General features: G+C 50.1%; 1 protein-coding gene across 5 annotated transcripts in view; it reads right to left on the minus strand.

Annotated features, from left to right (window-relative positions):
* The window catches only part of TRAPPC9 (trafficking protein particle complex subunit 9), a 514,113-nt gene that overhangs the window by 375,274 nt on the left and 117,540 nt on the right, over positions 1–21,299 (minus strand). For all 5 annotated transcript variants that reach the window (XM_065895753.1, XM_065895755.1, XM_065895754.1 and 2 more), the window contains 5 exons: positions 20,466–20,611; positions 12,919–13,004; positions 9,620–9,746; positions 5,980–6,112; positions 3,771–3,934 (listed from right to left, as the gene is read on the minus strand). In XM_065895753.1, coding sequence (XP_065751825.1) covers positions 3,771–3,934; positions 5,980–6,112; positions 9,620–9,746; positions 12,919–13,004; positions 20,466–20,611 — 656 coding nt within the window. The remainder of the gene's footprint in view (positions 1–3,770; positions 3,935–5,979; positions 6,113–9,619; positions 9,747–12,918; positions 13,005–20,465; positions 20,612–21,299) is intronic.

Raw genomic sequence — 21,299 nt, forward strand, 5'->3', positions numbered from 1 at the left:
GGGTTCACTCAGCACCTCCTCTGTGACAAGCACTGTTCTTAGTTCCCGGGCCCCGGTGCTGCAGCAGTGAGGTAAACAGACCACCCCTACCCCCAGAAAGGCCTCTTACAGGTGTCGTTTTTACCTAACGAGAAAAAACTACCTGAAATACCACTCAGCTGGCACGTGGTGAGTGCTAGAAAGTAAAAGTTATTATTACTGCTGAGACATAAAATAACCCCAACAGCGCTACAAAGAAAATAACACGGACCCTGGAGGAGGGAGCGTTTAATTCCCTGTGGAAGAGCTTCACAAGGAGCTCACTCGTGTTCCCGGTTTAAGACATTTTCCCGTCTTCACATTCATAGTACATCATTTATTGATACTGACAGCTTTTTGGTACTGTAGAATATAAGTGACAGGAATTATTCCCTTTGTATATTTTGGAAGCAGATGGTTTATTTTCATTACTTTAATTCCACATGTAAATGTATGGCAGCTCGGGATGAGAATTAAAAAAGAATGACAGCTTTAATTTTTCACTTGCAAACGTGTTGTTTTGAATGGCCAGCCCGTACTACACATGATGGAACTAGCTGTGATCCCAGATACGTCATTTAACCTCTTCGGCCTTCACCTTCCCTATCCATACATAGAGTGAGGGTAATAATACTTGACCCCCTGCCCTCGAAGAGGCTAAACTGAGAGCTGGGCGAGAAGGTGACTGCTGACAGTGTTGGAAGGACCCAGCCCCGGAGGCTTCTCCAGGGATTCTGCCTGGTTCCCATGAGCGTTTCCAACCTCCCACATCGCTGCCAGTAAATGATGAGCGAGGGCTGACCAGGTAAATACGGAGAGTGGCCACCTCTCAGCCTGGGCAGGGATTGGCTGGAAAGGGCCATGAGAGGATTTTCTGAGGTGATGAGAATGGTCTGTGATATATCTTGATAAGAGTTTGGGTGAGACACACGTACTTGTCAAAACTTATCAAATGGTAACTTAAGGTTTGTGTATTTCACCCCATATACATTTTACCAAAGAAAAGTAAACAAACTTGAAGTCTAATTAATGATATGCATGCTAAAGTATTAATGGGTAAAATGCACATAAATCTACAACTTATTTTGAACGACGCAAAAAAAACAAGATGGATCAATGGATGGATAGGAGGCTGGATAGCCAAACATTATAGAACCTAGACGGTGGGTTTGCAGTGTTCGCTGTAAAATTCTCTCCGCTCTTCTGTATGTTTGAATATTTTTATAATGAAAGGTTCGAGAGGGAGGGAATGGCTGATACAAAGAATAAGTTCCACAAGAGTTCAAAAGCGTAAGAACACCAAAGGCAGGGGAACGCACTCGCTGCCTTTGAGAGACTCGCACCTGGCTGGAGGGAGACCAGACCACAAGCAATGACAACTCGGAATGAAAGGGGCTCCTCAGAAGTCACCCGGGCCTCTGAGACGACAAAGGGGGGCCCCAGTCACCCAGTCTAGGAAGGCTTCCCAGAGTGACCATGAAGCAGAAACCCCAGGATACGTTAACTGCAGAAGAGGAGGCAAAGGCAGGAATAGAAGTTAGCAAGTCGGCTCCTAGTGAGAGGAGATGGTTTATCCTCAAGTTTAGAGAGACAGCACGAACGTCCAGGAAACTGAAACTAGCTCCTAACGGTCAACGTGACGAGAGTTTAAGGGGAGAGGTGGCTGAGGCTGAGGCTGAAGCTTGGGGCAGAGGCCAGGGATACGGGGTCTGGGGCGCAGGGACAGCAGGGGTTTCCAAAGGAGAACCCTAAGGAGCTGTGCTTCGGAAAGAAGAAGCAAGTTTGTAATGAATAATGGACACGTGGTTACCATTTGGGTTTATTTGAGAAAAGGAAGAGATATTTTCCAGTTGCTAAGCTGTGAAGGCAAGGTAAATCACAGGAGATGTGGAAATTTTTACCATTATATACTCTGCAATTTTCTGCCATTCAATGCTCGCTTGTTCAGACATCAACCAACCCCTTTAACCACTTAATCAACTTCAGAATACCAGATGAAGGTATTTCATGTCAGGGAGGCATTTTCTACCTAATCCATATGTGTTTGCTCCTGAAAATAGGAGAGAAAGGGAAGAAAGGATGCGATTAAGGTAGGATCATCAAAATTCCCGAAAGACTCAGAGACACAAAACGCAATGACCATAAAAGAAAAGAATGATTAGGTGAACCATACTAAAATGAAGAACTTCTGTTTATCCAAGGACATGGCTAAGAGAGTGTAAAGGCAGCGGGTAGAGTAGGAGGGGATATTCACAGCACACAGTTCCAGCAAAGAACTTACACTCAGGATCAAAGACACCCTGCAAGTCAGGAGAGAGGGGCAGACAGAGACAGCGAGAGAGACAGACACACAGAGACAGAGAGAAACAGAGACACAGAGAAGGCAGAACACCCACCGGGAAAAAAAGGACAAAGCGCTGGTACGACAAAGGACCTGAGTATCCAAAACCACGTGAAAGGTGTTCAACTTTGCTGGTCATCAGGGAAATACAAATTAAACCCTGGTGTTAGAGCATTACACCCCACCTCCCTACCGTGGGTAAAATGACTACGATGCCACAGGGCAGAGGGGACTTGGGGCAGCCGTCACTCTCACACGATGACTGTGTAAATGGACTTTGGAAAAGTAGTTCTGAAGCCGAATGCCTGTGGCCCCATGGCCCAGCATCCGATCCTGGAGAGCCTCACGGAGATGGCGGCCTCGGCCCACCAGTGCCAGGAGCCCCAGGCCAGCAGCATCCTCAGCAGCGCCCAGGTGCGCCCAAGCTCCCACTGGATGCCGGGCTCACCTCGCTCCTACGTCAAAGGCATGTAAACACCCCGAAATCCCACCAGCTTGCTCTCCCCAGACAGTATAATTTCTCTACCTTTATTAAATGACCTGATTCTACTTCCACTTACTACTCTCGATGTCCTCCCCCCCACACACACACACAATATATCCCCCCTTTGATCAGTACCATTCACTAACCACGAGCAGACCAGGTCCTCTGCCGCATGCTGCCTCACTTAATTCTTAGAACAACTTTTCATGGTAAGGACCACCTCCCCTGCTTACCCAGGAGGAAGCTGAGGCATGTGAAGGACAAAGAGCAAGTAAACAGTGAAGCCAAAGTTTAACACAGGTCTTATGGCACCCAAGCTACGTGTGCCTTAGCACTAGGAAACAGAATCTGTCTTTAAGAGGGAGTGCACAGGCTCTAAGTGTTGAACCCACAGAAAACACTGGGCTGGATGGATGGATCCTAGATGGTAATGCTTCTGAACCTGCAAATGCTTCTCTTCATTCATTCATTCCAGGATACGCTTCCCGAGATCTGATCATTGTTAAGAGCACAGGGGATACGAAGGTGCATCCCGTGCTCCATTATCTTCCTTTGCGTGTTCTTCACGCATGATTAGGACAAAAATTTCACAGTGGTGTCAAATTAAAAGTGCAAGAGGGCTTCCCTGGTGGCACAGTGGTTGAGAGTCCGCCTGCCGATGCAGGGGACGTGGGTTCGTGCCCCAGTCCGGGAAGATCCCACATGCCGCGGAGCGGCTGGGCCCGTGAGCCATGGCCGCTGAGCCTGCGCATCCGGGGCCTGTGCTCCGCAACGGGAGAGGCCACAACGGTGAGAGGCCCGCGTACCAAAAAAAAAAAAAAACTGGAAGAAATTTTTAGGCTTTCTGAACGCTGGTTATCTAATGTGTCTCTTCTGCAAATAAAAAAGATAAACATTTCTGGTGTCAAACCTACTTAAATTCCCTACCTTTGGTGGTGAGAAGTTTTGAGGTGACTTCCAGTTTCTCCAGTGGCTCCATCCCAATATTTTCCAGCTTCACAACAAGGTGCTGAGTTTCTCCGTTGTAAAGCTGGACTGACACGTTAGTGGATATTTCATCACCAGAGGAAGGCTGCAGTGAATGTGCAGACCTAAAATAATAGTAATAATCATAATAGATTTTAGAAACACAGAAAAAAACAAAGGAAACCAATGGCATTTTAGAATTATTCACATCACCACACTTAAAACATTTCAGAAACAGGGACTAGGGAGCCTTGGCTTTAACATGGAATCAGCACCCAGCGTCCAGAACTCAAGGGCAAATTGCCACATGATAAGCGCTGTCTACATGCAGACGCGCCCTGGGTCACGGACCTGTCATCCACGTGATCGCTCTCACTGGGCCTTACTTTCTCAAGCGTGTGTGAAGCAAGAAAAAATCTTCATGATTGGACTATGGTGAGGACAAAAGTGAAACAATGAACTAATTCAAATGATCCGTGAGCATGCTGCACTCTTTGAAAATTTTTTTAAATCTCATGCTCAGAAATGGCCTGGGAAAATCCACTGATTTAAGAAGAAAACTTAAATGAACCATTCCAAATGATAACATGGGAAGTGGAGGAAAATGAAGAAAAATGAAAAGTACATACAACAGCCTCCACATCACAGGTAAAATCGATGAGCAACGCTGGCAACTCCTGACGGGACCCAGGGCAGCTGGCGGGTCCTCAGCACTGGTCAGCTGGGGCCCTGGACCAGAGGCCCCGAGCCTCGCCTGACACTCCCTTGAGGCTCCGGCACTACAGCCCTGGTCTGAAGCTCCAGCCTGAGTCCTACTGACTGTCACTCAATCCACAACGCTCATTACCCTGGTGTCTCCTTCCCAACCCACAGGCAGCAAACCCACTTCCGGGCAAGGAGGGACCGGTGACCACAGGGAAAAGGCTCTAGAGGCACAGTGGGGACGAAAGCCAGCCAACAACGAGGCAGGTGCGTGTGCGGGAGGTGGGGTTAAAAAGCGCATCCAAACCACATTTTCTGAAAATAACAGCATAAAGAATCAACGTGAATTCCTTTATACCTGTAAAGTTGTTCATGAGTCAAGAAATAAACTTTCTCTGTCAAGGAAGGAAAAGTGACTCCCGTCCTCACTATAAATGACTTCTTTCCACATTTTAGCAGGCAGTCCTTCTCTCCTTCTCAAGTGAAAGCTGTTTGTAGTCAATTTGAATTTGCAGAGAAGGTGTTTAGGAAAACTAAAACACAGCCTGCACAAATTACTCTGCCTCTCAAGCAAAGAGGATGCCAGCCCCTCTGGTACGGTGGGAAAAGAAGGAGGGAGAAAGCAGAGAACCATGCAGCCTGGCCACAGGCCTGGCCCGGACACAGGCGCTGAGTGTCCCAAAGCACAGCGTCCCACCCATCAGAGCCCTGAGCTGGGATGAGACGAGGCTGGCACTGAGAAGGGGCCCATCAAGTAAGTGACTGAGCTTTTGAAACATTTCAGAAAATACCAAGATATATTTTATAAAAACAGCCCAAAGGATAAACATTAAAGCATTATTCATATGAGCAAAAATTGAGACAATCCCAAATTCCAAAAGCAAGGAAATGAACGGTGATGAGATTCTGAGATACCTTTATGATGTAATTTTTTAAGCAATTAAAATAGAAATGTTTAGCTAATGTTATACATTTATGCAAGAAGTAATCTATGATAGTATATAAAATGTAGTATGATCTCAACTATTCAAACTTTTTTTTAATGGATAAACAGTGGAAGGAAACACCAGAAAGCATTAATAGTAATTCACTCTGAGGTCTCCCTTTCTTCTTTATGCTTTCCTATAATGCTAAAGGGAAAAAAAAAAAAAAAAGACTATTTTTTAGAAGATAAGACTTTTTCTTAAGTTCTCTAAAACCTCAACTGTTTCTCACCAAAATTACAATTCCAAAGCCTAATTTCACATTTTGTTCTGATCTTGGTAAGAAACACTTCAACTATATTCCAGTTTGCTGCAAGCAGAGCACACTGCCTACTGGTTAACTCGAAGAAACCCTTCGCCTCTATTCTGGTCGTAACGATCACAGGTTAACTCAGACTCTTGGGGCCCCTGCAGAAGGTGTACCGAACAGCACTCCTAGGTGCCCCTCTTGTCAGCAAGCAGACCCAGTGCTGCGCGTGCTCTACCTGGGCAGAGACGTGCTGATCTGCAGTCTGGGCAGAGCAGGGATGACTTCCACTGTGGAGCCGCTGGTCTTTATTCCCGGGAGATTGTCCAGCAAACAGTCGCTAAAGACACCAAAGACGGTGGTGTGGTAACCTAGGGACAAAACGCAAAGCTTCACCACCTGAAAAGGCTTCATGAGACACCCACGCCTCAAGGCAGCCCCGGGGTGACAGGAACGCAGGGTCCCTTTCCGACCTGAGTTGAGATTTAGGCCCCGTCGCCTGCCAGGCTCGCCCACAGCTCCCACGCTCAACCCCAAGACCCTCAGTTTCCTTGACCAGGGTGCAAGCAGCACCTGCGTGCCCACTTCACAAGGCTGGCTGCGTCCAAGCAACAGTGTATAAACTATAGATCTCACAGAGCTTAATAATTAGTGTCTCATCCCTTTACCAAGTTGCTTTTCAAATTTATCCATCTCTAAAATGAAAATGATAGTTTGTATTCCTTTCCAGGACATAATGTAACTTAATAAGTATTTGAAAAAAATGATTCAAAATCTTCTGTTGAGAGATGAAAGTTCAAGAGTCAGTTACTGTTTTTATAGCTGTTACGTGATATGGCAAATCTGCTCGATGTGTACAAGTACTACACTGTAAGATTAGCAAAATTTCCATGGAAAAAAAACCCTCCATGGGTTAGATAAGCACTTGAAACTGTTTAAGCAAAGCTTTAAAACGGCTTTTGAAATTCTGAGATAATTATTATAAACAACATTCACTGTGTAACAAAATCAAATAATACTCGATGGCTAAATGCCTAGGGTGACAATTTTTCTGCATTCATATTAAGTGGCTACATACTCAACAAGAAGCAAGCTGGCACCTGATACAGCCTCATCAATGCTCCCCTTTACCTTCCGCCAGTTCCAACTGGCCCCTCAACTTAAAATAACTCCAATTCACAGCACCCGCATTTCCTTTTTTTAAAGTGTGTTCCTTCTAAGACTCCTTTAAATTAACTTGTGAACCTTCTCCTCCCCAGAAACCCACAGCTGGCACAATGCCCTGTCATACTGTTCTTTCTATGAAACCTGATAGAATGTGGCTTTGTCTACGAGGCAACCTTTGTTTGCAGTTTCTTAATTAAAATCAATCATTTTCCTTTTCTCACCCACTGCTGAAGGTGACTGCAAATAAACTGAAAATCTGATGACAATCCTGTGTGTTATGCCCAGTGATACTTCACACATAAGGCTCCCCAAACAATGGACACCAACTAGTCTGTCCCAGCGACCTCTTGTCACCGAGGCTTCACTACTCATCCGTGGACGTGTTGGTCCTCGGCCGTGTGTCACTCTGAATCAAGCCTTTTGGTCCTGGCTACTTCCTCTCTCGTCTGTCTCCTCTGCTCTATTCCCAGCCACAGCTGGGGTCCGATGTCTGACATCTTCTCCCTGGGCTATGGCTGGAGCTTCCTAGTTGGTCTCCTTTCCCCAGTCCTGCCCGCCTGCAGCCCGTTCTCCAACGTAGCAGCCTGGAGCAGCTCTGAACCGCCCGTCAGACCATATCTCTCCTCTCTTCAAATAACGCAGCAGCCCACACTGCCCTCAGCAAGACTTATGAGGCCCTCTGGGTCGGCCCTCTGTCTGCCTTCCCAGACTCATCACTACACCCCTCTGCCTTAGACCAGTTAATTCTGAGCCCCCCTCCAGCTCCCTCTGCACCCTGTTCTCTCTTACCACCAGGTAGGTAAGAGCCTGGACCAGATGTTCTTCCTGCCTGGATCCCCCTTACTCTCCATCCCACTCGTTCGGATAACCCCTAGTTCGCCTTCAAACCTCAGGGTCACTTGTCAGGAGAAGTCCTTCTCCGCCCACCTCCCGTTCTGGGTCACCCCTCCCCCACTGCCCACAAGCCAGGGCTCAGCCCATCTCAGCACTGCCTGCAACACACCCTCTCCTAGGATGCTGTTGCCTCTCTGCTCGAGACAGCGAGCACCTTTCCCAGTGAATGTTTGTTCTTTCAGCCACCAAATAGCTAAGAGCTACTACGTGCCAGGTGTGAGGATACAGCCAGGCTGGCAAGGAAAAGGCCAACAAGCCACCGCGATCAGTGACGTGAAGGAGGGGCCCGAGCCAGCAGAGGGGAGCTGAGGACGATCTCCAGGGGGAAAGGAAGGCTGGGCTAGGCACTGGAGAGGGCCCGAGCCAGCGGAGGGGAGCTGAGGACGATCTCCAGGGGGAAGGGAAGGCTGCGCTAGGCACTGGAGAAGCACCAGGGTCACAAGTCTGGAGGCACACCAACAGAAGGAAAGCATAGCGTGTTTCTGGGACAGGAGTCATATGAGCCGGCAGAGATGAGCAGGGCCCAATCACACAGGGCTCCACAGCCCTGGTAAGGCGGGGAGCCCTGATGGAAAGCGCATGGTGAAGGCGGTAAGACTTCCAGTCCAGAGATGACATGACCAGACTTGCCCTGTGGAAAGGTCACGTGGCTGCAATATGGAAAGAGTGAGGGCAGAAACACCAGTCCTGATGCTTCTGTGACAAACTCTAGAAGAGGGTCCTGTTCTGCCAGGCCAGAGCGGCTGTGGAGGTGGAGGGTGCGGATGACACGGTCAGTGTTGTAGGGGGCAGCGAGGAGGAGACAGGAGCGGGGAAGGATGACTCCCAGTGCCCGGGCAGGGCAACTGGCCAGACGGCAACGCCCTCACTGGGACAGGACCACGGCAGGAGGGGGAGCTTGGGGGATGAGGTGACGGGCTCCGGCTGGGACATGCTGTATGTGACGTGCCCACGAGACAGCCAAGAAGATGGGTGGGAAGCGGCTGGATGTGCAGGTCCAGGAAAGGGGTCTGGACAGGAGACGTGGCCCTGGGAATCAGCAGCATGGAGATGGGACCTGAAGCCAGGAAAGTAGATGACTCTGATGGGACTGCCGAGAGACAGCAGGTGGAGAAAGGAGGGGAGGAGAGAGGAAGGGCGGGAGGGGGTGGGGAAGGGAGGAGAGGCAAGGGGAAGCAGGAGGGAGGGAGGGAAGGACAGAGTTCGGTGCAGATTGAAGGGTCGGGCTGAAGAAGAAGTGCCTGCAGAAGACACTGCCCCAGAATGACAGGCAGGAGAGGCAGCAGAGACGCGAGGGTGACCAGGTGAGCGCACCCGGGAAGGAGGCGGGCAGCGGTGCCCAAGGCTGCTGGGCAGCGGAGTTGGACAAAATCTGAAATGTAGGCACCGGATTTAGCCAGAAAAATACTGCCAGTGGCCTCGGTGACAGCAGTTTTTGTGAGGTGACGGCTGGATGTGCACGATGCGGTGGGTTGGAGAACCAGCACAGAGGTGGAAGCGTGGATTCAGCGTGTCCAGACAGCTCTCTGAAGAGGTCTGCTCGGAAGGAGAGACAGCAGATGAAGCCACAGAGAGAGGAAATCGTGGGCTCGGGGTGCGGGGGGGCAGGGGGTTTTAACCGCAGTGGGAGAACCTTGGAGCGTGTCTGCGGGCTCCGGGGAAGACAGACAGGAGCGCGGGGGGTGCCCTCCACATCCCGCACACTCTACATGGTTCGTGGCGTGTCCCAAAGCACCGCCATCCATCCGTGACCTGTTAACGGGCGAAGACCGGAATGCCGGGCGGCACAGGAGCCAGCAGCCCCCGAACCTGCTTACCATTCACAGCAATCGTCCCCGTCGTCTGCGGGACCCCAACAAGCGTCACTGGGTAAAGACCAGACTCAGCCGGGAGGGAGAGCGCCGCGGGGAGAGATTCAAACTCCACTCCACTTGTGAGCAGCCCCTGGAGCAGGTGACAGAGGACGGCAATGAGCACGGCCCTAACCCAATCCCAAAGCCACCGCTCTTGGTCGGTCCCGATCGGCCCCCAAGCATCGTGCCTCGCCCACAGGAGACCCCCGGGACTCTCAGAAGGAAAAGCCTCATTAGCGGCTCTTATAAAAGTCCACAGGGAATTGTAGAGATGTCCTCAAAGTGCGATGAACACAAAACAATCTCAAAGTGGACAGCACTGTGGGTGCTTGAACAACAATTCCATCTTTAATATTAGCCCCGCTTGATATATTTTTAATATTTGTTCTGCTTTCTTGTTTTACCAAGTTGGAATGTAAATGAAAAGAAAACATAAAATATTTTATTTAGAAACAAAATGAAAAACATGAAGTGTGGAAATAGATCATCAGTTAATATCCTTCCACCAGTGCATCTGTGAATTATCAGTTCATCTCACTAAGCACCCGGCCCTATGCTTGACGGCAAACAAGACAGGCTCCCTGGCCTCCAGGAGCTTCCCCGTGATTGCAGGACCTCTCCGCACTCAGGACCTTCTCCTCAACACTGTAACAGAGGCCCCATCCAGCACAACAGCCAAGAGAAGAAAGAAACGGCATGAAAACAATTATTCACACACACAAAAACTGTGGAACCTACGAGGAAAACTGAACAAGGGCACTTAGCCAAGTAACAAAGTCAGTATTAAAAAGGCAAAAGTATTTCTATAATCTAGCACTAAACAAAACATATTAGAAAATATAATATTACAAATACCGTTAACAAGAGACCAAAAACATCCCCTATCTTGGAATCAGTCTAATGAGTGGTCTGTGAGATTCCCGCGCTGAAATCTACAGAAGATGGCTAAGATACATTAAAGAAGACCTAAATGTAGGAGGGATCCTGGATTCTTCCCAGGGGGGTTGTTTTCCGCAGTGCTATGGTCGAAGCAGTCCTGAAACTCTTTTAGGTCTATCCCAGGAGCAAGCAGATGAGAAGCGTGCTAATGTTGCTGTGAGCCCAGGTTCTCACACTGGAGGGAAGGACGCGGATGTAGAATGGAGGAAGGCGAGAAGGACCCTACGGAGACGGACTAGAATTGGAGGGATGGCTGTGAAGTCAGAATGTGTGAAGTCTGTACTTGTATTGTGTATATGCATGTCTAAGGGCACATGTATATGTATGTACACACACGTGCAGATGTATGCATGTAGGTACGTGTGTAAGCACGTGTCTATGTGTGCGTGCACGCAGACTTTTCCTAACCCTGTCTACAGAAAGTACCCAGAAGCAAAGGCTCTCCAATAACAATGAGCACACCTGCGCCCAGAGTCTGAGCAAAAGCATGAAATGATCTAACCATGTGTGAAACAGATGTAGTGGCCAAGAATGGAAGCAGAGAAACCAATTAGATGGCTATTGTCTCCAGGCAAAATGTATTGGCATTTGATTTCTTTTTAAAATAGCTAAAGCAAATACGGCCAACTGTGAGCATTTGCTAAATGTGAATGGTGGATATACGAGGGCTTATTATTCCCTGTAACATTTCATACGCTTGAAATATTCCATCATTTAATTTTTAAATTCTGAACATGAGTTGTGGGCTATCTCCTAGAGGTAACTTATTTTATTCTTTGTTCCTCCTCATTTTTTATAAAAAGCACATATTACTTTTCAGCCAGATGTAAATGAAAGCTTCTTTTTAAGACTAAAAATATGTATAAGAAAGAATAGCAGGCAAATGATACTTTAACCACTTTGGGGGAAATTCTCTAAACAACTATTATTCCTGGTTTAGGCCAAGAGACAGAAAGTCACTAAAGGGCCTGACCAAGAGCTAAACCCTAAGGTTGGCACATTCTTGTGCAACCGGAGAGGAGGGAACACTCATCCCTACAGGTCATTCTTGGAGTGACCTCAGGGTGGTAAGCTTAATATTCAGCTGAATTTCTAAGAGCTCCAACAGATTTGGGAAAAACCATGTCTCATGCCGGAGGCCTAAACATCATCTTCAATAACTCCCAGTCTGCCTCTGAGCTCCCACTCACCCTGTGTCCTCAGTGGGGCCTCCCCTAACTCTCCACGCGGCTCCTGCAGCCCCTCATGCACCCCACCACGGCTCTGACCAAGGTCACGGCAGGGGCCAGGCCTGACGCGTGGCACAGGCCCTCAGCAGGACACCTGTACCGACAGCCCACCTCCCACCCTGAAGATGAGTCATAAAACCCCAAAGGAAGGCATCGCCCAGCTCAGCACCATCCTTCACACAATGCCGAAAATTTACAAAGTGGTTCTATACAATAGTAAACATAGAGAAGACTTGAGGACTGGAATCCACCCGATGGCAGAGGGCTCCGCTCTGGAAACACTAGGTCTAGCTTGGTGAGCCATATGAATCTCCTTCCCGCTCACTGCAGAATTAGGGGAGCAGTTCCAATGGACAGCAGTGCAAAAAGTGAGCCTCTAACGCCGCACACAAACACAGAAAGAGAACATCAGATTTCAAACCCAAGGGAAACTTCGTATTAGCAGTGTAGCCGTTTATTCTCTTCCGAATAAAGAGCTCGCTCTTCCCTTAGGCCTTGATCATCTTATCACCTTGTAGCAGTGCAGTAACAGTGATATTGAGTGGTGGGCTCAATACAGGGTTTGTAACCTTGCTAATCTCATGTAAATTTCAATATAATTATTTCAAATCTTATATGCAATCAACTAAGCTCTGTGTGTGTTCAAATCCGAGATGCCTTTGTTCGTTGACTCACACATCTCACTGCGTACCAAGCACTAAAGACATGGGAAGGTCAAGATGTAGTCTTCACTCACAAGAAGATTATAATCTTTGGCAAAACAAATATTAAAAACAGACATAGGGTTTCCCTGGTGGCGCAGTGGTTGAGAGTCCGCCTGCCGATGTAGGGGTCATGGGTTCGTGCTCCGGTCCGGGAGGATCCCACATGCTACGGTGCGGCTGGGCCTGTTAGCCACGGCCGCTGAGCCTGCGCATCCAGAGCCTGTGCTCCGCAACGGGAGAGACCACAACAGTGAGAGGCCCGCGTACCGCAAAAAAAAAAAAAAAACAGACATAGATTGTAGGCAGTATGCCTGAAATATTAAGTTAAAAATTTATTTTAATGGTAAGTTGATGTTTAGCCCAAAAGGGTCAAATGATTCATGATACATACCATGTTTTCAACTCGGAGTTCAAATGGCATTGGGTTATATACCATCAGCTGAACTTCACACACATCTCCTTGAACCCACTGGAAATCTAGAAATACACACACACAGAAGAGTCCACGTTTTAGCTGGTGTTTCTGCACGTTTCACATGGTTTCAGATTACTGTCTGGCAATTTTTTTTCCAGTGAAGCAGTGGGCATTGCGATCATCCTGAGATACACAGTTTAAAGCTATTTTACCGCTACCTTTCTCCAATGCAAAGCACATCATCCCTGCCACTTGGATGCCTTGTGACTGATGCCTCCCTCCCTCAGTGCCAAACGCAGCTGCACGAAACTGGAATCAATCCAGACAGCACTATTCTTGGTGTAGAGCCATACGTCACACGGACCTTTGCGGGCCCAGAGGCTGGTACTTAGGAAGATGGCACTGTAGTCAATTTTAAGTGGCACATAGCGTGGTTTCTCTTTCCCCTCCCTAAGTTTGTGAGAGAAGACGGTGGCTTCTCCTCCCTGTCCACTCCCAGGTCAGCTGCAGTCCAACACCTATGGGAGGCAGAATTCTGAGATGACCCCCAAGACTCCCGGCCCCTGGTCCACATGCTGTGTCATCCTCTACCCCTGGGTGTGGAGATGACGATAGGCTATGTTATATAACAAAGGGGAAGGGGGCTTCCATGTCTGATGAAGGCCCCTAAGCAGTAGGCTCTGACTTAATCAATGGGAGATTATCCTAGGAGAGCCTGGCCTACTCAGGTGAGCACTTGGAAGGGAACATACCCATCCTGAGTGAAAAGATTCAAAGCATGAGAGGATGTACGGAGGAGGCCATGTGGCCAGGACCCAAGAACGGCTGCTATGAGCTGAAAGTGGTCCGGCTGACAGCCAGCAAGAGAACAGAGACGTCAGTCCTACAACCACAAGGAATGGATGAAGAACCTGAGGGAGCCTGGAAACAGATCCTTCCCAGTCGAGCCTCCAGATGAGAACACAGCCCCACCTGACACCTGGATTTCAGCCTGCAAGACTCTGAGCAGAGGACCTAGCTAACACATGCTGGACTCGTGACAGTAACAGTGAGAAAATAAACTTGTGTTCTTTAAGCCACTAAATTGGTGGTCACCTGTTACACACAAAAGAAAAGTAATAAGGTCCCCATCCCCACTGCACTGCCCTCTCCTCCCCTTAAGATTCTTCATTAGGCAAACTGGAAGGGGCTTCAGAACCAAGTAACACGTGTTGGGCAGGAGGTACTGTCCAGCCCTTGGAAGGCTGTCTCTTACTCCTCATAATGACCTGGTGAGGTAGATATTACAATCCCACTGTTACAAGGCAGGTACTCAAGGTCCAAAGAGGTTAATAAATGTGCTGGGAATCAGACAGCCAGTAAGTGGGGCAGCAGGGATTCAAGCCCAGGTCTTTGAACTCAGAGAAGTATCTAGACTGGACAGTGGTGGTTAAAGGGTTTTTTCTACAGTAGACACTAAGATTTACTGACTCGAATTATTCAGCTTTCACAGGCTTTCATAAAGACACCATTTTTCCCAGACACTTCACACCAGGTCCCCTGCACAGAGACTAAGACAGGTTGCACCAAACCTATGGCATCCTGAAATTGCATGCAATGAAGAAGGAGCCCACCAGGTGAGTTAGTTTTCAAGATGCTTTGCACAAGCAGGCGCCCATTTGAGCCTCTCGACAGTACGGTGAAGCAGTCAGCAGAGCACATTTCACCCTCGTTCGCCAACAAGGAACACTGAACCATCCACCATCGACGGCCCTAATGAATGAGGCAGCCGAGTCCAACTCCTGTGTGCCTGGCCCCAAAGCCTCTGCTGCTCCCAGGCTGCTGCTCTCCCCCCGTTGGCTCCAGAAACCCACCTCTCTTCACCCAGCCTCAGGCTGGGAACCTCCACGGGAGGGAGGGGTCACAGAAGTCCTTCTGCTGAGACACGGTGCTCCCACCCCCATCCTCAGCAGCATCACTGAGCCCATCACTGCCTCAGCGGCCAGCACCCCAGCCCTTCCTCACTGCCGATGAAAATGTCATTTGTTTTAACAGCTTGCTATGCCTGATGACGAAGGAACTGTTTGTCTTCTCTCCCACGGTCAAATAACCAGCATTTCAAAATTCATTTTCCTGGGGTTCTGAAAGGAATCGTTTATACTTGCAGTCCTAGTCACTAAAGGTAAACCTAAGATAAATCCCTGATTACAGGAATAGTTATTTGTCTGAGAGGAGATCATCTCCTTCCTAAGCCTTAGTGTGTCAAAGCACACGGTGGGGGCTTCCCTGGTGGCGCAGTGGTTGAGAGTCCGCCTGCCGATGCAGGGGACACAGGTTCGTGCTCCGGTCCAGGAAGATCCCACATGCCGCGGAGCAGCTGGGCCCGTGAGCCATGGCTGCTGAGCCTGTGCATCCGGAGCCTGTGCTCCGCAACGGGAGAGGCCAAAGCAGGGAGAGGCCCACGTACTGCAAAAAACAAAAACAAAAACAAAAAAAAAAGCACACGGTGGGGCCCCTTCCTCGATATTTTGTCCCAGAAACCACAGGAAGGAACAGCACTGAAGGCTATGAAACGCCCTCTGTATCGGGCCCTCTGCACACTGTATTGCACGGCCCCCACGTGTGTTCTTAGCCGTGGACAAACAACATCTTTCGGTGGCTTTTGTTGACAAGCTCCTCTCTTTCCACCACACTGGCTGGACCCATCTGGCAGGTGACACTCCTGATTTCTCACGGCATCCCCAGCACCTTGGACAGTGCACACAGCGCTGCTCAGAGCCTTGTGGGAAAGGCTGCTGGATACTTCAAGAACATTATCTCACTTGACCCTCAGAAGAATCCCCCTAGTGAGCTTCTGGCGCCCGGTCTCTGTAGACGGCACAACTGCAGCCCAGGGAGGCCCGGCGGCAGCCCAAGGCCATCTGACAGCTCCGGCCTGGCCAGGCCACCAAGCCTCCTCCGGGGCAGCTGTCGACCCGGGCGAGAAGCCCGGCTCCACCACCAAGTCCTGGCACAAATTATGCTCAGGACGTGTACAGCCATCACCTCGGCGTGGAGGCTAACTCGGACGACAGAGATGCTAGCAACACACAGATGGAAAGACTGATAAATTATTCCAAGATAGCGTGGAAAACGGTCGTCTCAGGAACTGCCCTCAAGGGTTTCCTCTTCTCTAATATTCTGTGCCCCTTGCTGTGATAACTCCCCCAATGATAAGATTCGTTTATAGAGACTGGGATCCTAGGTTAGAGACATGCGATTCTTCAAACCTCCAGGCAGGTCCTCGCTGATGAGCCTGTTGCTGAAAAGATATTAGAAGCCACAGAATATCAATTACATGTCCGTACCCGTGGGTCTGCAACAAATAACATGCATTTTGGCTGAAGTTTCTGTTATATCCCCAGAAATCTTGCATCATCCACTGGATTTATCCTCAGCCCAGATGAACAGGTGCTTCCTTCTCACTGTTATGAGGAGCTGTATTTTAGGAAAAGGTCCCTGGGCTTTGAGTCACAAACCATGGACACAGCCTGAGCTCTGTCCTTACTAGCTACGTGACCTAGGGCAGGACTTTACAATCTCTCAGTCGTAATGTTCTCATCTGTAAGTTGGGAACACAACACTTGCAGCATCACACGGTCATGAGAATCGCTGGATATGGTGGAAGCCCTCTGCAGCAGATGCAGGGCGTTCTTTTCATACAAGGAAGCCTCAGAGGTTTCTGAAGATCAGAGAGGAAGAAAATCAAGAGGAAGGGCCAGCTGCGAGGGCAGGGACCCTGCAGCCACACTGTGCCAGGCTCGGGGGCCACATTCTGCTTAACGTTGTCTCTGTCTCCAATTTCCTCATGACGTTTGAACAAGGGGGCCCCACAAATCATGCAGCTGGTTCTGAGAAGGAGTCTCACTCTTCCAGTCCCCCAACTCGTCTCTGGAAGTTTCTCTAAACAAAATGGGTGAAAGTTTCCTAAAATGTCCTTTAGGGGAGAAAGCTTATCATCTTCCCTAACGAGATCCAAAAAGACCAGCCAGAGACTCCTAGGAGGTCCAAGAGACGAGCCTCATTAACTCTGTAATGACAGGTCCAGGTCCACCCAGGGGAAAAGGGGCCCAGAAAGTGACCTGCCCACCATCGAGAAACAGTGAGACTCGGACTGGAACAAGCCCCCCCACCACCACACCTCCAAAGAGATCAAAGGAGGCACCCACGCTGGCAGACGTGCACTGCTCACCAGCATGCACTGGAGCGGGCCTGGGACCCGGCCTCCCTGCTCAACCACGATGTCCCGCCAGCTGCCCTGCTCCCAGACTCCCCAGCATGCTCTCCAGAGCAGAGAAGCAGTAGGGAGGCTGAGGCTGTCTTTCAAAATCGACAGACTGAAATGAGAATGTCAAAGCAGCTCAGTGCTTTGTGACCACCTAGAGGGGTGGGATAGGGAGGGTGGGAGGGAGGGAGACGCAAGAGGGAAGAGATATGGGAACATATGTATATGTATAACTGATTCACCTTGTTATAAAGCAGAAACTAACGCACCGTTGTAAAGCAATTATACTCCAATAAAGATGTAAAAAAAAAAAAGACTTGCCTTCACACAACAGAGGGCCTGCGGGGGGCGGGCCTGCCCCCCTGACAACCAGGAAACAGTTGCAGCTGGTCACTCGTTCTTTTTCACAGACATTTACTGCTCGTCCTTTGCTGGACCATGGAGAGGGGGCTGCATCCCCTGCCACTGCCACCACCGCAGCCCAGGCTGCCACAGCTGTGGTCACCCTGCACCACCGCCACCGCCACCACCCAGGGGACCCCCGGGAGTGGAATGGCCCCTGCCCTCTTGCACCTTCACCCCCACTGGGGAGACCCTCATGGCAGCCGGCTGGCAGGGAAGTCAGGGAAACCTTCAGCCCAAGCAGCACAGGGGGAATGGCGGGTAGGGGTCAGAGGACTAAGAGGCAGTACCTGACCTCCGATATACACCTGTGTACACTGATTTGTTTCACCCTTACAATGCCTGACAAGTGATAGGGGCAGCCATGCCTACGTGATGGATGCGAAAACAAAATCATTTCCCAGGATGCAAATGGAACAATATCAGAGAAAGTTCAAAATCCTGTCGTTTTAAATATATTTAGTTACTACCTGTCACTTGTCTCTAACTTCTACGTACACCTCACGACAGCAAGGACCACGCCCGCACTTCTCACGGTTAGAACCCACAGGGCTGGGCTGCCACACGCCTCACACACAGGGAACTCGGGGAGTTAACTGATGGATGAGAGAAGGAACCAATGAACCAATGAAGGACTGAACCAAGAGACATGCACGCGCGCACGCACGCACATCGAGGCTGTAGCATGCTACACTTAGGGCTTCCGCTTTCAGAAATGTACCAGAATTTACAATCAGATGCTATTTTTTAAGGGCATCACCCCATATTTCTTCCTTTATTTTCTTGTTTAACTAGAGCCCTCCGAGCCACACCTTAGAAGCCCACCTGCTCGTCTGGGCCAGCTCTGCTTCCTGAGCCTCCGGGAGGCCTTCCGAAGTCTCAGCTCGTTCCATACATATGATCTCCCCAAACTCAACAGGTGAGTCCCAGGTGCTGCTGGCGGCAGACCTAGGTTCAGAGCGCTAGGATATTCAACTTCCCGGGTATTACTGCCTTGCTGTCAAAGCTGACCTGGAGGATGCGGGAGGTGGGCAGCTGTGTGTTATCATTGACTGAGGCCCATGCCAGGCATGCTGCACACATTAAGGAAAGCTGGAGGGCCCTGGTTAGAACAGCACACTTGATCTGAAAAACTGGGAGTTTCTCATTTCTCTGAGTTTGCTTCTTCATCTGGAAAAGGGAGGTAAAAATTACTTCCTCCAAAAATACCAGGAAAACTAACTGAGCTAAAATGTGACAGCATTATACAAAGCACAACTTGAATCAAAGAAATGGTGAGCATTACCAGAAAGCACAGGGTCGTTCTAGCACGCCTACCCTCACTATGCCCTCTGTCTTAGGGAACAGCTTAGAAACACTCATTTTTCAAGGTGTTCAGGTGGTTTAATACTTGTGAATGAGGTTTTTTATGAGATCTTTATAGACTCCAAGAAACTCTCCTGCTGGTGCGAATGTAAGGAATCTCCACCAAGGTTATGGGATGTGCGTCGTGCTTGGCCTTGAGCTCCACGGTACGGGGCAAAGGCTCTGCTGTGCAGTCAGTTACCCATCCTGAATCTCAGCTTCCTTGTCTGTAAAATGGGGTCACACCATCCACCCCACTCCTTCATTCACTCCACACTGTTCTAGCAGGGGGAGATGGGGAGGACGGGAACATAAACAGAGGGACGCATCTAGGTGCTGTGAAGGGCAACCAGCAGTGAGGGGAGAGTGGGGAGAAGCGGCCTGTGAGGTGCGGGTCAGAGGCGGCCTCTCTGAGCGGGGCCTGCAGAGTGAGCGAGGTGGGCAGGGGGTGAGCTCTAGGCAGAGGCGCAGCGAGCCCTGAGACTGGAACGAGACAGCACGTCCAAAGAACAGAAAGCAGCCGTGTGGCTGGAGCCGAGGGGCACGAGTGGAAAGGTGGGAGGTGAGTGGGAAAGGCAGAAAGAGCGTGGCTGGCGCTGTCAGGAGAGCCCGCCGCCCGGCTACGGGGTGTGACAGGACACGTGCATCCTGGGAAGAAGGGCCTCATGAGGTCAGGACGCCTTCTCCTACATCAGGGCTAAGAAGTTAAAGGAGGAAAAAGGACAGAATGAGAAGCGAGCGCTGACTTGCAAAAGCTTCGCACGACTTCTACTGAAACCCCAACCAGTGACGGGCCTCTCAATCCTTTAGCTCTGTCACTGCGACTTGCAGGCACCACGATCTCAAAATGCGAGGGGCCCGAGGAAGGGAAAGCTGGCCAGGAATGAGGCCTGCAGCACGGCCAGGCTTTGGGAAGGACACGGAGGGAGCCCTGGGGTCCGCGGTGAGGAAGGAGAGGCGTGGCCGTGGGCTGGGACGTGGCTGGGGAGCCGAGCACACAGAGGGGCACACTGGAGATTCTCAGGAACGCGTGTTCCACTCCCGGTCAACCCCGAGACCATTCATCTCCCCTTGCTGAGTCACCAGGCATCTCGGAAGTGGCGATCCTTAGTGCGCTACAAAACAAGCGCTGTCAGCGTTCAAAGGGGAAAATGCTACGAGGTCCTTATGCCCCAGTCGGTCCTGAACGTAAGTCAACCTTTAATCTCCTTTGATGATTCAGAAGTTACTCCAGGCCTTGGGAAATCACCCTAATCTCCTAGTACCTCTCTTCTGTAGTTTACATAAGTCTCAGATAACAGAGGTCTTCTGGTTTCTAGAACTTCCACAAAAACTGCCTTTTACGAAATAGATATCAAAAAGTCAGGTCTATAGGCAATGGCCTGGCTAAGGCAGCAAACTGAATAAACCTGTATGAGGGTATATACACACATGCACGAATGAACTGCAGTCAAGTCTCAAGCTTTAAAATCTAGAAGAGCCACCAGGAGCTGGGCAGCAGAGCACAGCCAGAAAGCCAGGATGGGCGGCCTACCTATTTTCCTGTTCCGCTCCTCCCCACGGTTGTGTGCGATGATCGGTGAGTAGATGAAGGGGCTCTTGGTCGACACGCTCTGGCCCAGCAAGCTTTTCATCTTCTGTGGCCGGAGGCTGGCAGGAAGGTTCAACAGTTTCACATGCCTGTGGTTCCAAAGGGAACAAAAATACTTCAGCTGCCTGTTCGCTTGGGTTCAGCGTAAATACGACCAGGTATCAGATGTTAGAACGACAGTAAATCAAGCAGCAGATAAACTGAGGGGAGGAAAAGTACTCAATTTCGCAGGACAAAGCGGAAGAAGGCTGCACACGACCCCTCCAGACCATCCCAGGGAGAGAAGACGTGCACGCCGGGCAGCAGCCACGCCCCTGGGCCACTGCACTGGGGCCAGAGGGGCCACTGGAAACTGGTGACAGCAGGAGACAGTACACCCTTCAACCCCAGCACCTGTGACCTCCCTTGGGAGCAGCTGGGCAAGACAGGGCTCAGGGTCTGAAAAGCCCCGAGGCCTGAGGCTGAAGGGACAGGGTCGGGGAAGGGCTGGAAGGTGGGCGGGACCCTTACTGCTCCTCCCTCCCCATCCGCAGCCCCTTTGCAGGAGGTAAGGCCGGAGGGTGGCGAGGGGAAGCAGTGCACGTCCCTCGAGGGAGACAAACCACTTGAAGCGGTGCGCTGGCCTCCAGCTCTCTCCTTTCCTCTGTAAGGCCACAGGTGGACGTGGCCTGGATCACTGAGTAACCTCAGGGAGGTCAGCCACCCTGGAGAACTCACTGCCCAAATGGTATCAGACTCCGTGTGAGTGGGACTTAAATCTGGGTTGTAGTGAGGGCT

This window comes from Phocoena phocoena, chromosome 17, assembly GCF_963924675.1.
Source record: "Phocoena phocoena chromosome 17, mPhoPho1.1, whole genome shotgun sequence".
NCBI classification, from domain to species: domain Eukaryota; kingdom Metazoa; phylum Chordata; class Mammalia; order Artiodactyla; family Phocoenidae; genus Phocoena; species Phocoena phocoena.